The sequence below is a fragment of the Neoarius graeffei genome, chromosome 18 (genome assembly GCF_027579695.1).
Source record: "Neoarius graeffei isolate fNeoGra1 chromosome 18, fNeoGra1.pri, whole genome shotgun sequence".
In the NCBI taxonomy this organism is placed as follows: domain Eukaryota; kingdom Metazoa; phylum Chordata; class Actinopteri; order Siluriformes; family Ariidae; genus Neoarius; species Neoarius graeffei.
Window position 1 is genome coordinate 19,075,284 of NC_083586.1, and position 15,000 is coordinate 19,090,283.

Below are 15,000 nucleotides of genomic sequence, written 5' to 3' on the forward strand. Positions count from 1 at the left end.
CGCAGATTGTTCCATTTCCAGCTCTTTGGGGTGAAACCCATCTCGATGCGGATTGTTCCATTTCCGTCTCTTTGGGGTGAAACCTGTCTCGATGCGGATTGTTCCATTTCTGTCTCTTTGGGGTGAAACCCATGTAGACATGGATTGTTCCATTTCCGGCTCTTTGGGGTGAAACCTGTTTCGATGCGGATTGTTCCATTTCCAGCTCTTTGGGGTGAAACCCGTCTCAACGCGGATTGTTCCATTTCCGGCTCTTTGGGGTGAAACCCGTCTTGACGCGGATTGTTCCATTTCCAGCTCTTTGGGAAGAAACCCGTCTCGACGCGGATTGTTCCATTTCCGGCTCTTTGGGGTGAAACCCGTCTCGACGCGGATTGTTCCATTTCCAGCTCTTTGGGGTGAAACCCGTCTCAATGGTGATTGAGTAATTTTAGCTCTAGTTGGAGCTCGTTCCATTGTTCATTGACTTGGCAGAAATGGCCTGGTCTAGATTGTTCCATTTGCGTGTCCTTGCTCAGGCTGTTCTCTGTGGGCTTTGTTCTTTGTTGAAGTTGGGACCTGGGTGCGTTTTTATTCTGGTTTCAGTCGGAAAGTTGAAGACGCACTGTTTGTGGACTGTTTTATTTGAGTGCTTCTTTCGTTGTTGATTGGAAAGGCAAAGATATTCTAGATAGGGTGGGTTCTCGGTTGGTCCAGTTATGGGTCTGTCTCTCATTTGAGTGATCTGGTGACACTGATCTAACTGGGAATTTTCCTTTTTCAGTTTTGGTGAAACTGATCCAGCTCGAATAGGAATTTTTATTTTTTAGGGACTAAAGTGGTCTAATTTTGGTTAATTCTTTCTTTTTTTTTGATTGAGTTGGCAAAATTTGTCTAGGTTCTGATTTCATTATTAAAGTCTCTGAGCTGGTCTACATTCTGGGTACGTTCTCGTTTCCCCCTTGACTGGTTCAGTGAAGGTGGACTGTTAGGCTTGGCATGTTTTTGCTTTTCTAGTGCTTGAGATTGGACACTTAAAAAAATATTTATATATATATATATATATATATATATATATATATATATATATATATACACACTGTTAACTCCCTGGACTTCTCAGGAGCACTGAGTGTGTGGATTTTGTGGGCAGTGTGGATCATTTCACTCCAAAGCATCACCGTAATTAAACACCGGATGTGTTTATTAACTCTCCCGTGACAGGTCGGCTCTGAGACGCACACCACTTTAGATTATGGATCTGTCAGAAAAGACGGCCAGCTGTGTGTCGGATTGCGTTCTGCAGCACGCAGGGTGGAGGAGGGAAAATAAGTGCTTGCTGACAAAAGATGTACTTATCTGTAAGCATGATACAATCTGTGTGTGTGTTGGATAAAGCTTCAGGAGTCGACTCAGAAACCAAGAGAAGAATTTCCTTCCCGTGTATGTATGTATATGTATGTATGTATGTATGTATATATATATATATATATATATATATATATATATATATATATATATATTTTTTTTTTTTTTTTTTTAAATAGATATATAAATAGAAAGACTGGCCAGATCTGGAATGTGCGTTGAGCTAAACGAGTCGATCCTGTCTTCAGGTTCAAGTCTCCGATAGAAAGAAAGATTATCCATCTAACCTTTACTCAGAGTCTCAAACAAAACCCCGTACTGTATTAACCAGTGATGATGGATTGGAGACGATCTTACCCGTGTGTGTTCTAATTCCATGTCCGGTTCCTTCTAATCTCTTTAAAGAGTCCAGCTCCAAGTCCTTCTCACTCTTTATTAACTTTTGACAAAAAATAAATAACTAAAATAAAAAATTTTTTAATTGAAAATGTTTTTATTAATAACCTCCTTACATCATGGATTGTTATACAACCCCGATTCCAAAAAAGTTGGGACAAAGTACAAATTGTAAATAAAAACGGAATGCAATGATGTGGAAGTTTCAAAATTCCATATTTTATTCAGAATAGAACATAGATGACATATCAAATGTTTAAACTGAGAAAATGTATCATTTAAAGAGAAAAATTAGGTGATTTTCAATTTCATGACAACAACACATCTCAAAAAAGTTGGGACAAGGCCATGTTTCCCAGTGTGAGACATCCCCTTTTCTCTTTACAACAGTCTGTAAACGTCTGGGGACTGAGGAGACAAGTTGCTCAAGTTTAGGGATAGGAATGTTAACCCATTCTTGTCTAATGTAGGATTCTAGTTGCTCAACTGTCTTAGGTCTTTTTTGTCGTATCTTCCGTTTTATGATGCGCCAAATGTTTTCTATGGGTGAAAGATCTGGACTGCAGGCTGGCCAGTTCAGTACCCGGACCCTTCTTCTACGCAGCCATGATGCTGTAATTGATGCAGTATGTGGTTTGGCATTGTCATGTTGGAAAATGCAAGGTCTTCCCTGAAAGAGACGTCGTCTGGATGGGAGCATATGTTGCTCTAGAACCTGGATATACCTTTCAGCATTGATGGTGTCTTTCCAGATGTGTAAGCTGCCCATGCCACACGCACTAATGCAACCCCATACCATCAGAGATGCAGGCTTCTGAACTGAGCGCTGATAACAACTTGGATTGTCCTTCTCCTCTTTAGTCCGAATGACACGGCGTCCCTGATTTCCATAAAGAACTTCAAATTTTGATTCGTCTGACCACAGAACAGTTTTCCACTTTGCCACAGTCCATTTTAAATGAGCCTTGGCCCAGAGAAGACGTCTGCGCTTCTGGATCATGTTTAGATACGGCTTCTTCTTTGAACTATAGAGTTTTAGCTGGCAACGGCGGATGGCACAGTGAATTGTGTTCACAGATAATGTTCTCTGGAAATATTCCTGAGCCCATTTTGTGATTTCCAATACAGAAGCATGCCTGTATGTGATGCAGTGCCGTCTAAGGGCCCGAAGATCACGGGCACCCAGTATGGTTTTCCAGCCTTGACCCTTACGCACAGAGATTCTTCCAGATTCTCTGAATCTTTTGATATTATGCACTGTAGATGATGATATGTTCAAACTCTTTGCAATTTTACACTGTCGAACTCCTTTCTGATATTGCTCCACTATTTGTCGGCGCAGAATTAGGGGGATTGGTGATCCTCTTCCCATCTTTACTTCTGAGAGCCGCTGCCACTCCAAGATGCTCTTTTTATACCCAGTCATGTTAATGACCTATTGCCAATTGACCTAATGAGTTGCAGTTTGGTCCTCCAGCTGTTCCTTTTTTTGTACCTGTAACTTTTCCAGCCTCTTATTGCCCCTGTCCCAACTTTTTTGAGATGTGTTGCTGTCATGAAATTTCAAATGAGCCAATATTTGGCATGAAATTTCAAAATGTCTCACTTTCAACATTTGCTATGTTGTCTATGTTCTATTGTGAATACAATATCAGTTTTTGAGATTTGTAAATTGTTGCATTCCGTTTTTATTTACAATTTGTACTTTGTCCCAACTTTTTTGGAATCGGGGTTGTAAGCTGTATTAAAAAAGAAAAGAATCCGAGTATGCTTATAAATAATTTATGCATGAAAGGGTTAATGATGCATCTAGAAAAACCCAGATGTTATGATGAGAAATGTATATATGGCAGACCAGGAACTGAACGATTGATCTGTCAGTCTCTTTCTCACACACACACACACACACACACACACACACACACACACACACACACACACACACACACACACAGGAGCCTCTGAGCAAATAGTTTAGAGTAAGTATGAGGCTCATAAGAGTGTGATTCATACAGGGAGGCCGTGTGCACGGCAGGAGGCTAATTAAACATTGATAGTGTTTCACATTTTTGCTCTCCATCAAAATGGCAGCTGTAATTGTGTTCCGCGAGAGCCGCTAATGGACACTCTGAGGCCCGGGTTCTGCTCCAGCACACCCCGCTCCGCTGAGCCTACACATGTACCAGTGTGTTTGTGACTAATATAGATGACGACGAACTGGATTTAATTTTTTTTTTTTTTCTGGAAGTCTCCTGCCCAACAGTGTTTTATTCGTTAAAGAACAATACGTTGTACCGTCATATCCGTTTATGCTTACGAAACACGTTCCTGTTGTCACTTGCGTTCTAGCAGCTTTCTTGTTATCCTTCTCGAAAACATCACCGTGTCAACATGATGCACCGTGAATGTGCTGTTGCTATTGAGGTTTTTCACCTGACGTCACAGGGTCACGTGACGCCCCGGTGTCCGCCATTTTGAAGGTCAAGCTAGCTAATGTCAACAACAGTAGCTAGTATGTTACTGTAGCAATGTTTACATTCAGTCATTTGGATGACTGTTAAAACCTTTCAGTCTCAAGTTTTTCCTTTACTGGATTTACTAGTTTACTGTAATTATGATCCGGCAGCTATTTACACCGGATCCAGTGTAAATAGCTGCCGGAGCCGACGTCCCAGCCTGCCCGAGCGCGCTAGCTCTGGCAAGCTCGGACGTCGGCTCCGGCAGCTATTTACACTGGATCCGGTGTAAATAGCTGCCGGATCATAATTACAGTAAACTAGTAAATACAGTAAAGGAAAAACTTGAGACTGAAAGGTTTTAACAGTCATCCAAATGACTGAACGTAAACATTGCTACAGTAACATACCAGCTACTGTTGTTGACATTAGCTAGTGCTAACAGCTAGCTGCTAGTACACTGCTACAACACAGACACCGACCCTAATAATACAGTTCTTGGTCATTGCCTGGTAACAGCAAATTTATAACGGGCCATGTCTCAACAGACTAAGAAGTTATTTCAATGACATTTAATAACATTTTGTTTATCCTGAGGACCGAAAGTAAATGAAAATGTGAACAAACCTTAGCTGTAATAAGATGGCGACCACCGGCTCCAGGGACGACCCGCTGATGTAGGCATGTTACCCAGCGTGACACAAAATATTTGTAGGCGTCCAAACTCTCATACGCTTTCAGATCAATACCTGTGTATGGCGATGGGTTTTTAACGACATAGGTATACAGATCATGTGGGCCGAAGTCAGGTAAAGACGAGGGCTTCGTGTACTTCCGTACGTCAGTGAACAATCCTGGTGGAAGCAGGTAAACGTCGTTCTCTAAGCCTGCTAACCTCAGTTTTTGCAAATACCTCTCCCTCTGCTCGCCCTGTAAATGCCCTACGTCGCTGGATAGTGAAGGTGTTTTCTGCATCTCGCTCCTTTTTCTTTTATGTTTTTCGTTTGTCGCCTTCCTCGCATTCAAACCGATTCGAGCCGTGCCGTCCAAAATGGCAGCATCGCATGACTTGGTCACGTGGGTGAAATACCTCAATAGAAACGGCCGCGTTCTAACACGAGCACGTTCATATAAACCGTAAAGCCGGAACAACCGCCAGAGCTGCTGCTATAGGAGCCGAATCCGAACCTTCTGACCAATCAGGATGCGGAATTCAACAGCACTCTGGAGTGAGGTTTTTGTTTTGTTTTTTTATTCAAGGGATATTTTGTATTCGGGATCGTTTATGGTGTTGATACACGTGCGCGCGCACTCTCACCTATTCTGTGTGTCCTGGTTGCAGTAACGAAGCTCGTCTGCAGCAGATCCGGAGTCAGTTACAGCATCTGAAACCTTCTCCGTCGTACGCAGAGTCAGGGGCAGGATACCGACTCCAGGAATACGATCCATCACGGGTGAGTCACAGACAACCCCTTCCTTCAACACACTCTCCCTTTTACCTTCCGCTTTCCTTCCCTCCACTCATCTGCCAAACTTCTCCCTTGCTCTAGTTTCCTCCTCCTCTCTGTCCCTCCCTTCATACATTTCTGCTTACTTTCCTTCCTGCTGAGATTGTTGTTCCACTTTGTGTACCTACTTTCCACCTCTCTACCTTCCTTCCTTCCTTTTCCTCCAAACCAGCTTCCTGTTTGATTACTTGTCCTCCGTCCTTCCTTCGCTCCACCATCCGAACTCCTTTCCTTCCTCCGCTTCTTTCATGTCTGCTTTTCTTTTTTTTTTTCTACCTACGTTCCACTTCCCTCTGCCTCTCTAACGCATTTCCTCCTTTCTTCCGTCTCATGTACAGTGCCTTGCAAAAGTATTCATCCCCCTTGGTGTTTGTCCTGTTTTGTCGCATTACAAGCTGGAATTAAAATGCATTTTTGGAGGGTTCGCACCATTTGATTTACACAACATGCCGACCGCTTTAAAGGTGCAAGTTGTTTTATTGTGACGCAAACAATGATTAAGATAAAAAACAGAAATCTGGATTGTGCATAAGTATTCACCCCCCTTTCGTATGAAACCCCTAAATCAGAGCTGGTCCAACCAATTCACTTCATAAGGTCACATGATTAGTTGATTAAGATCCACCTGTGTGCAATCAAAGTGTCACATGATGTCTGTATAAATCACCCTGTTCTGGAAGGACCCTGACTCTGCAACACGACTAAGCAAGCAACATGAGAACCAAGGAGCCTCCAAACAGGTCAGAGACAAAGTTGTGGAGAAGTATAGATCAGGGTTGGGTTATAAAAAATATCCCACGGAGCACCATTAAATCCATTATAGCAAAATGGAAAGAATACGGTTGTGTAAATCAAATGGTGCTAACCCCTCAAAAATCCGTTTTAATTATCCCCCGCCCAAACGAAGTTTGGCGGCGGATATAGAAACGGGTTCCATCCAGCCAGTCACGTTTTCGTTTCCGGGCCATATCTTTAAAATTACTGAAGATATCTTCATGAAACTTTGTATACATATCAAGCAACATTTCAACTGGTGCCTTTTGATCTATTGGATTTAAAAAAAAAAAAAAAAAGTATTTTTCAAATATTTGCATAAAAAATAGATTTTGACTTAGTTTCTAAGAGCAGTGTTCGTTTCCGGAGCATATATCCAGAACTGTTCGTGATATGGATTTGAAACTTGGTGTACATGTTAACAAGGTGATGTAGATGTGCCTTTTTATGCTAAGAAATTTCAATTTTTCATGTTACCATGGAAACAATTTCAGACTTAGTCTCTCAGGTTAGTCTTAGGGGTAGGTTTTGTTTCCGGACCAGAACTCGAAAACTATAAGTGGTATGGTCTTGAAAGTTGGTATATGTGTTGATTGATTAATGTATTTGTGCCTTTTGAAACAAAGAAATGAGAGAAATTTAAATTTTTAGCTCAGCTGGACCAAAGGTCCGGTGGGCTTATGCCATGGGCTGCTGAGGTCAGTGTAAAGAGGTGTAGGGTTGGTTTCCTGCAGCAGAACCTGAAAAATGTGACAAATACAGTTAGGTCCATAAATATGTGGACAGAGGCAACATTTTTCTAATTTTGGTTCTGTACATTACCACAATGGATTTTGAACAAAACAATTCAGATGCAGTTGAAGTTCAGACTTTCAGCTTTAATTCAGTGGGTTGAACAAAATGATTGCATAAAAATGTGAGGAACTAAAGCATTTTTTAAACACGATCCCTTCATTTCAGGGGCTCAAAAGTAATTGGACAAATTAAATAATTGTAAATAAAATGTTCATTTCTAATACTTGGTTGAAAACCCTTTGTTGGCAATGACTGCCTGAAGTCTTGAACTCATGGACATCACCAGACGCTGTGTTTCCTCCTTTTTAATGCTCTGCCAGGCCTTTACTGCAGCGGTTTTCAGTTGCTGTTTGTTTGTGGGCCTTTCTGTCTGAAGTTTAGTCTTTAACAAGTGAAATGCATGCTCAATTGGGTTGAGATCAGGTGACTGACTTGGCCATTCAAGAATATTCCACTTCTTTGCTTTAATAAACTCCTGGGTTGCTTTGGCTTTATGTTTTGGGTCATTGTCCATCTGTATTATGAAACGCCGACCAATCAGTTTGGCTGGATTTGAGCACACAGTATGTCTCTGAATACCTCAGAATTCATCCAGCTGCTTCTGTCCCATGTCACATCATCAATAAACACTAGTGACCCAGTGCCACTGGCAGCCATGCATGCCCAAGCCATCACACTGCCTCCGCCGTGTTTTACAGATGATGTGGTATGCTTTGGATCATGAGCTGTATCCCGCCTTCGCCATACTTTTTTCTTTCCACCATTCTGGTAGAGGTTGATCTTGGTTTCATCTGTCCAAAGAATGTTCTTCCAGAACTGTGCTGGCTTTTTTAGATGTTTTTTAGCAAAGTCCAATCTAGCCTTTTTATTCTTGAGGCTTATGAGTGGCTTGCACCGTGCAGTGAACCCTCTGTATTTACTTTCATGCAGTCTTCTCTTTATGGTAGATTTGGATATTGATACGCCTACCTCCTGGAGAGTGTTGTTCACTTGGTTGGCTGTTGTGAAGGGGTTTCTCTTCATTCTGCGATCATCCACCACTGTTGTCTTCTGTGGGCGTCCAGGTCTTTTTGCATTGATGAGTTCACCAGTGCTTTCTTTCTTTCTCAGGACGTACCAAACTGTAGATTTTGCCACTCCTAATATTGTAGCAATTTCTCGGATGGGTTTTTTCTGTTTTCGCAGCTTAAGGATGGCTTGTTTCACCTGCATGGAGAGCTCCTTTGACCACATGTTTTCTTCACAGCAAAATCTCCCAAATGTAAGCACCACACCTCAAATCAACTCCAGGCCTTTTATCTGCTTAATTGAGAATGACGTAACGAAGGAATTCCCCACACCTACCCATGAAATAGCCTTTGAGTCAATTGTCCAATTACTTTTGGTCCCTTTAAAAACAGGGTGACACATGTTAAGGAGCTGAAACTCCTAAACCCTTCATCCAATTTTAATGTGGATACCCTCAAATGAAAGCTGAAAGTCGGGACTTTATGTCCATGTCCATTATATAACTATAACTTGAATATGTTTCAGTAAACAGGTAAAAAAAAAAAAAAAAAAGAAAACTTGTGTCAGTGTCCAAATATACATGGACCTAACTGTAATATCCTGAAACTTGGTATATAGATGACTGTGTTCTTGTAATGCGACAAAACAGGACGGACACCAAGGGGGATGAATATTTTTGCAAGATACCGTACCTGCTCTCTTTCCACTCCTTCCCATGTCTGCTATTTCCTTTGTTCTCTTTCTTTCCTTCTGCTTCACCTTGTACCTTCTCATCTTTTTATCTTTCCCAGCTACCTTCATGTCGTCCCTGTTTTCCTTCCCTTCGTTCACTGCACTAAACACTAGCATGTGTGGGGGAGCGTTATTTCAGGGCATTGATTCAAAGCACAGATTATCACGGTTCATCTCGATGTGCACTTCGGGCCAAATCTAAAGCTCGACTGCTAATCTCTTCATTCTTATCTGCTTCTGCTTAACTTGACACACTTAACTCTCTCCTCTTTAAACACACACATGGAGTGAAACACTGAATCATAATGCATCATCTGTTTGTGGACATGTGTAATCTGTGCAGTGAAAGGAACCAGTTACTGTTTTAAATCTAAGTAAGGATTAAACCTCTCCATATTGTGCCGTTACAGGAAATTGATCGACGCTGCAATTTTGTATTTACTGAAGAATGTTCACGTCAACGTTTTTTTTTTCCATTTATAGTTAGCTGTCTAGATCACACACAGATCCAGAATCTAATAATAATAATCATTTCTGACATTTATATAGTGATATATATGTACCCTAGTCTGGCTAACGCAACTTCAAAGCTCTGCGAGCATTGGTCTGGCAAAGATATTAAGCCCAACCGTTTCCCAAAGCGCGTGGTTGACCCGCCTCCCTGAAATGCCTCAGTTTGCTACTGGTCGAAGCCAGAAAAGGCTGTGACGAAGCTTAAACCAATCACATCACTCTTTCCTCTGACGTATGTGACGCGACGGAAACTGCTTGAGTAACAGGAAGAAGAAGGAGGAGAATAAATACCTCCAGGGCTGCTCTTTGCTCCGTTTTCAATGAGAACTTCCCGTTGAATGCTTTCAATACAGCATCTCCCGCTGTGTCAAAGGCTTGCCGCTGCTCCATGTTCGTAATGTTTCTAGTGAATGAAGCGCTTCCGGCATAGATTCTGTAAACAATCTATGGCTTCCGGTCGCAGTTCTACTACGTCACTGCCTTGAACACGCCTCTACCCAGGGCCGTTGGAGATGCTCAAAGTTGATTGTCTCCCGATTTTTCGGGAGCTTGGAAGAGCTGGAGATAGCTTGCCTTGCCAGACTAAGTTCGCAACAGGCCCTCGTGTTGCGTCACACTTAGGATGGGCGGGCCCAGGCTATATGTACACTACCGTTCAAAAGTTTGGGGTCACCCAGACAATTTTGTGTTTTCCATGAAAAGTCACACTTTTATTTCCCACCATAAGTTGTAAAATGAATAGAAAATATAGTTGAGACATTTTTCTGGCCATTTTGAGCATTTAATCGACCCCACAAATGTGATGCTCCAGAAACTCAATCTGCTCAAAGGAAGGTCAGTTTTATAGCTTCTCTAAAGAGCTCAACTGTTTTCAGCTGTGCTAACATGATTGTACAAGGGTTTTCTAATCATCCATTAGCCTTCTGAGGCAATGAGCAAACACATTGTACCATTAGAACACTGGAGTGAGAGTTGCTGGAAATGGGCCTCTATACACCTATGGAGATATTGCACCAAAAACCAGACATTTGCAGCTAGAATAGTCATTTACCACATTAGCAATGTATAGAGTGGATTTCTGATTAGTTTAAAGTGATCTTCATTGAAAAGAACAGTGCTTTTCTTTCAAAAATAAGGACATTTCAAAGGGACCCCAAACTTTTGAACGGTAGTGTACACTCTATCGCGCTTTACAATTCAACAAAAACGCAAACTATTATACTTCAAGTCTTAAATCACTAGAGAATAACAATTTTTTAAAAAATCATTAAAATTCAATAAACGGGTCAGAATCTAAGAAGCACAAGCGGATTTAAACAGGAAGGTTTACGGTTGTTTCTTGAAATTGTTAACGTTTTACACATGACTCGAGTTCTCTCGGCAAGGTGTTCCATGATTGGGACCTGCGTAGGCTTCCGCCAGATCTTGATACGAGGAACCACCAAATCATCGTTGTTGTCTGCTCTAATTCTCTTTAGGGGCCTCTTCGTGATAAGTACTTTAAAGGGCGTATTCTGGACCAATTTCGTGTTTGTTTTTTTTATATGAAAGTATGTCCCTTTACACACTCATCCAGAAGGGTAATTTTGCACAAGGCCATCTGTCTACAGCAGAAAAAACTAAAATACCAAAACGCGTCTGGAAAAATCAGTCTGGAGCCAGATTCGTGACGTCACCTGCGGAAGCCCCAGCAGGCTGCGAGAGCTTTGCACGGTTTCAGTGCACAGCCTGTGTAGACCAAGCGCTCCCATTTCTCTCTCATTGTCCGGTCTTTTGGGAAACGATGAGTGCTAATCCCATCATGATTGGTGTTGCTACACCCTCCTACGATACATCTGTTAACCATTTTAATAATTACGTGATAACGTTGAAGAAATTTGCAGAAAACCACCAGGTCGTTTTCTCATAAACAAACCAGCGCTGACGTAGGATTCAGAGGGAGGCATCCCGCACGCGACATCATGAAAATCAATGTTTGCCGGGAAATCCAAATGCCAAGTTTTTTCATTGGCGGACCAATTCGCCTCAAACGGCTTGATTTCAACTGAATTTTTCTGGTATTGCGCAAGGTAAAAAAAAAAAAAAACGCGACAGATATTTGACCAAAGTTTAATATAAAATAGGAGAATTACACTGATCTTGCTCCTGAATTTACCCGTGATATGCACTTTAAGGTACGATGGAGGGAAGGCCACTGAGAGCCTCGAATATCACGACCAGGTCTTTGTACTGGATCTGCTGACGTATAGGCATCCAGTGGAGCTGTTTCACGACGGGCGTTATGTGCTCGTATTTGAAACTCAAGGCTCCCGCTGGCGCTCGTCACTGACGAACGTAATCCGTCAGTGACGAAGAGAAAATTACCAGCAGTCGTCACAGTGACGAACGTATTCGTCGTCTTTTCTCGAAATCCCTCCGTTTGCTGAAATCCAACCCCAGTGAAGAGACTTTGGGAAGCCGCAGTGTAAACAATGAGCGCGCGCTTGTGACCAATAAAAATATGCGACGCATAACGAGCGCCAAGCTTTCGAAGAACCGCATTGCGTCTTAATCAGCCTGGTGTGGGGGTGTAAACCAAACAATGGCGCGGTCTAAACTGAGGAAGTTTTTTGGGATTCTTCAAGCAATGAAGTAGCCTGGCAAGCCAGACTAAATGTGAATATTTAGTCTGGTCTCGCTCGTAGACATTTCCGAAGGGTGTGGGAGGAACAACCCGCTGTCTTTCAAACTGTCTCTGTGCGTATAGGCCAACGCTCTGACCAATCAGCGCAACAGTGACTGTGACGTAGTCAGAGCGACAGAAAGCAGTGGGGGAGGCCTTGAAATAAATAATTTTTCAAAATGCGTATTAATTAATAAACAGGTTCTAGATATTAAGAAGTTTGGAGATAATGACCACAAGTTTGGAGTCTGTACCACATACTTAACATACACTTTTTTTTTTTTTCAAGTGTTTTTCAGGGGTTTGCTTAAACTGTTTGAGAGTTTTTATTTAGTGGTGTTTGGTGAAATAATTTCCCTTAAATTTAAAATAACGGGAAAATAAGAAACAATCAAAAAGTAATGTTTCAAAGCTGTTTATTAATTCTTCGTACTGCACAAACTAGCCCCATCCTTTTGGCTACGAGCGGAGCCAGCTGGTAGATCAGACTTTTGCCATAGCCGGTCGGCAAAACAGCGAAAACGTCCTTCTTGAAAAGGAATGAGCGGAGAGCCTCTTCCTGCTCATGTTTCAACCAAAACTCCAAGTCTAATTCTTCTAAAACTGATTCCAAAGCGGAGTCAAACGCGCGCTGTTCACTAGCCGTAGCCATCTTTCCTGTTGTGCTTTCTCCAGCGTCGCGCAGCCTTGTTGTCACTCCTGCAAAAGCCCGCCCAAAGAATCCAAACAAAAACCTTGCGTTGTGATTGGTGGGCACGATTTGATGCCCGGGGTGTTTTGTTGATGTGGTGCGAGGCTAGACCCACTCGTAGGCAAAAATATTTTTGGCCGCTAGGCGGGTGAGTCTAGTTTACTAGGCTAGCAATGAAGATGATTAAGGGCCGAAACGGGCATGAAGGAGGCACACTCAGAGCCCCGAGCATACCGGGCAGCGTCAGTAATACAGGGGTCGGTTTAAAAAAAAAAAGTGAAAGCATTTGTCAGCCAGCAAGTGACCTCAGGGAGTATTTCAGGGCGATAGCCCCTGGGTATTTTCGCCCTCCAAAAAAAACCAACTGACTTGGATGTCATCTGGGATTTCGAATGTTGTAATGTATAGTAATGTCGGTTAGATTTGGTGTCTTTGTGATCCTAAAGGAGAGAGAGGTTTTTATTAAACTGCTTATGAATTCTACATTAAGTCAGTGGACACGTGCCTCAGTTTCCTGAGACACGATGGGTGGTGTCGATAACTTAATAAGGAAACTGAAGTGTACGAATCACTACTAAAGTTGTCATAACCTTTGAACGTGTGCAGGTGATAATATCGCCTTGTAAAGTTCAATGTAACCTCGCCAACCAAGGGCTGCTAATTTCCTTTAAAAAATAAATAAATACAAGCCCCAGGAATACCGGACCGAGCCCCCGGTCTGTTCAGTATCTCGAATAGAGACGGCCCTTGCGCGTGATGTGCTGTAAACCGCGATGTCGCTCTGTTCGTAAATCGACGGGATTCCATCGGTGTTGTTTGTTCCCACGCTCTGTTCGATCGTAAATCAGGTTTTGCGATGAAGTCGAGGCTAAAAGGAGCCTCTTTTGAATAATTCCATGCTAAAATAACTTGGAAATAAGCTCAAACCAAAGAGGGTTACCAACCAAGAGTGGAGCCTAAATTTGATATGTACCGGAGCAGCCGAGCTGTATCTGTATAAATATTCGAATTGTGCCAGTTTGGTTGGTTTAAACTTTTGTATCAAGTCCACTTTGATAAATCAGTAACTCAGAAAAACGTGGAAACGTGCAGGACGTCATCTGTACCCTGGTGAGGCGCTTTAGTGTGCGCCCTGCTCAGCCGTGAAGGATAAAGTTGCAGTAAGGCAGATTCTACCGTAACTGGATCCATTAAGCACTTGCCCACAAAATAAGAAATTTTTCTTGTCCTTTTTTCAGTGAGGTAATATTTTCAAGATTGAAAATATGGTATTTGGTCTTCTAAACCAGCACGTCATTTAAAAATACACCGAGTATATCAATAAAAGATTTTTAAAGAATAAAGTTCTATTTCTTTGACATATCTGACAGACATTTTAAAAATCCCTTTCATTATCCCTGTTGCTGTCGTCAGTGAATTTCCGTCAGATGACCTGACGATAGACTCGGCCGTTATGGATCTTTGGTAGTTGTCGTGTGGAAGCAGGCTTTATCATTTTTGGGTGTCAACAGATAGAGTTGAAATAGATTAACAGCGAAAAAACTATTTCGTTCACGAGAGAAGCCCACAGTTATTTTTAAAAAATGCTATCGTCAGTCTGTCAGTCTAATGCACCTGACGATAGCAAAATCCAAGCCCTCGCCACGCACATGTCGACTGACGCAAAGAGGAAATTCTACTGCGCGTGATTTTTGTGACAGCAGACATTTACTTCCGGGCAAGACTCGGAGTTCCGACAGCTAGATTTCATCAAATAAATCAAGGTCAGATTTTCAGTCAGCTATCCTGACGATAGAAATTTTTGACGATAGAAACATTGAGAATATATTTGTGCATTCATATTTAAATTTTTCTGGAGGAAAACTATCGTAAGTTGAGATAAATCAGAGCCGCTTGCGACCCTTTCAGCCGACAGGCCATTTCAATGTGTTATTTCCCCGCGAAAGTGACCCAGTCGCGTCTATCGTCACTGTTCTGACAATTATTGTTGATATTTCAATTTTGAAAATAAATTTTATCTTTATTTCAATATTTTATTTTATTATTTGGTTCTAGTGATGGTGTTTAATATTATGACTAAATGTGTCAGATTAATAATGTAAGAAACAGTTTTGTTGC

At 41.9% G+C, this 15,000-nt stretch overlaps 1 protein-coding gene across 4 annotated transcripts in view; it reads left to right on the forward strand.

The window, feature by feature from the left end:
- The window catches only part of pard3ba (par-3 family cell polarity regulator beta a), a 251,789-nt gene that overhangs the window by 210,305 nt on the left and 26,484 nt on the right, over positions 1-15,000 (forward strand). For all 4 annotated transcript variants that reach the window (XM_060898493.1, XM_060898494.1, XM_060898496.1 and 1 more), the window contains one exon: positions 5,542-5,653. In XM_060898493.1, coding sequence (XP_060754476.1) covers positions 5,542-5,653 — 112 coding nt within the window. The remainder of the gene's footprint in view (positions 1-5,541; positions 5,654-15,000) is intronic.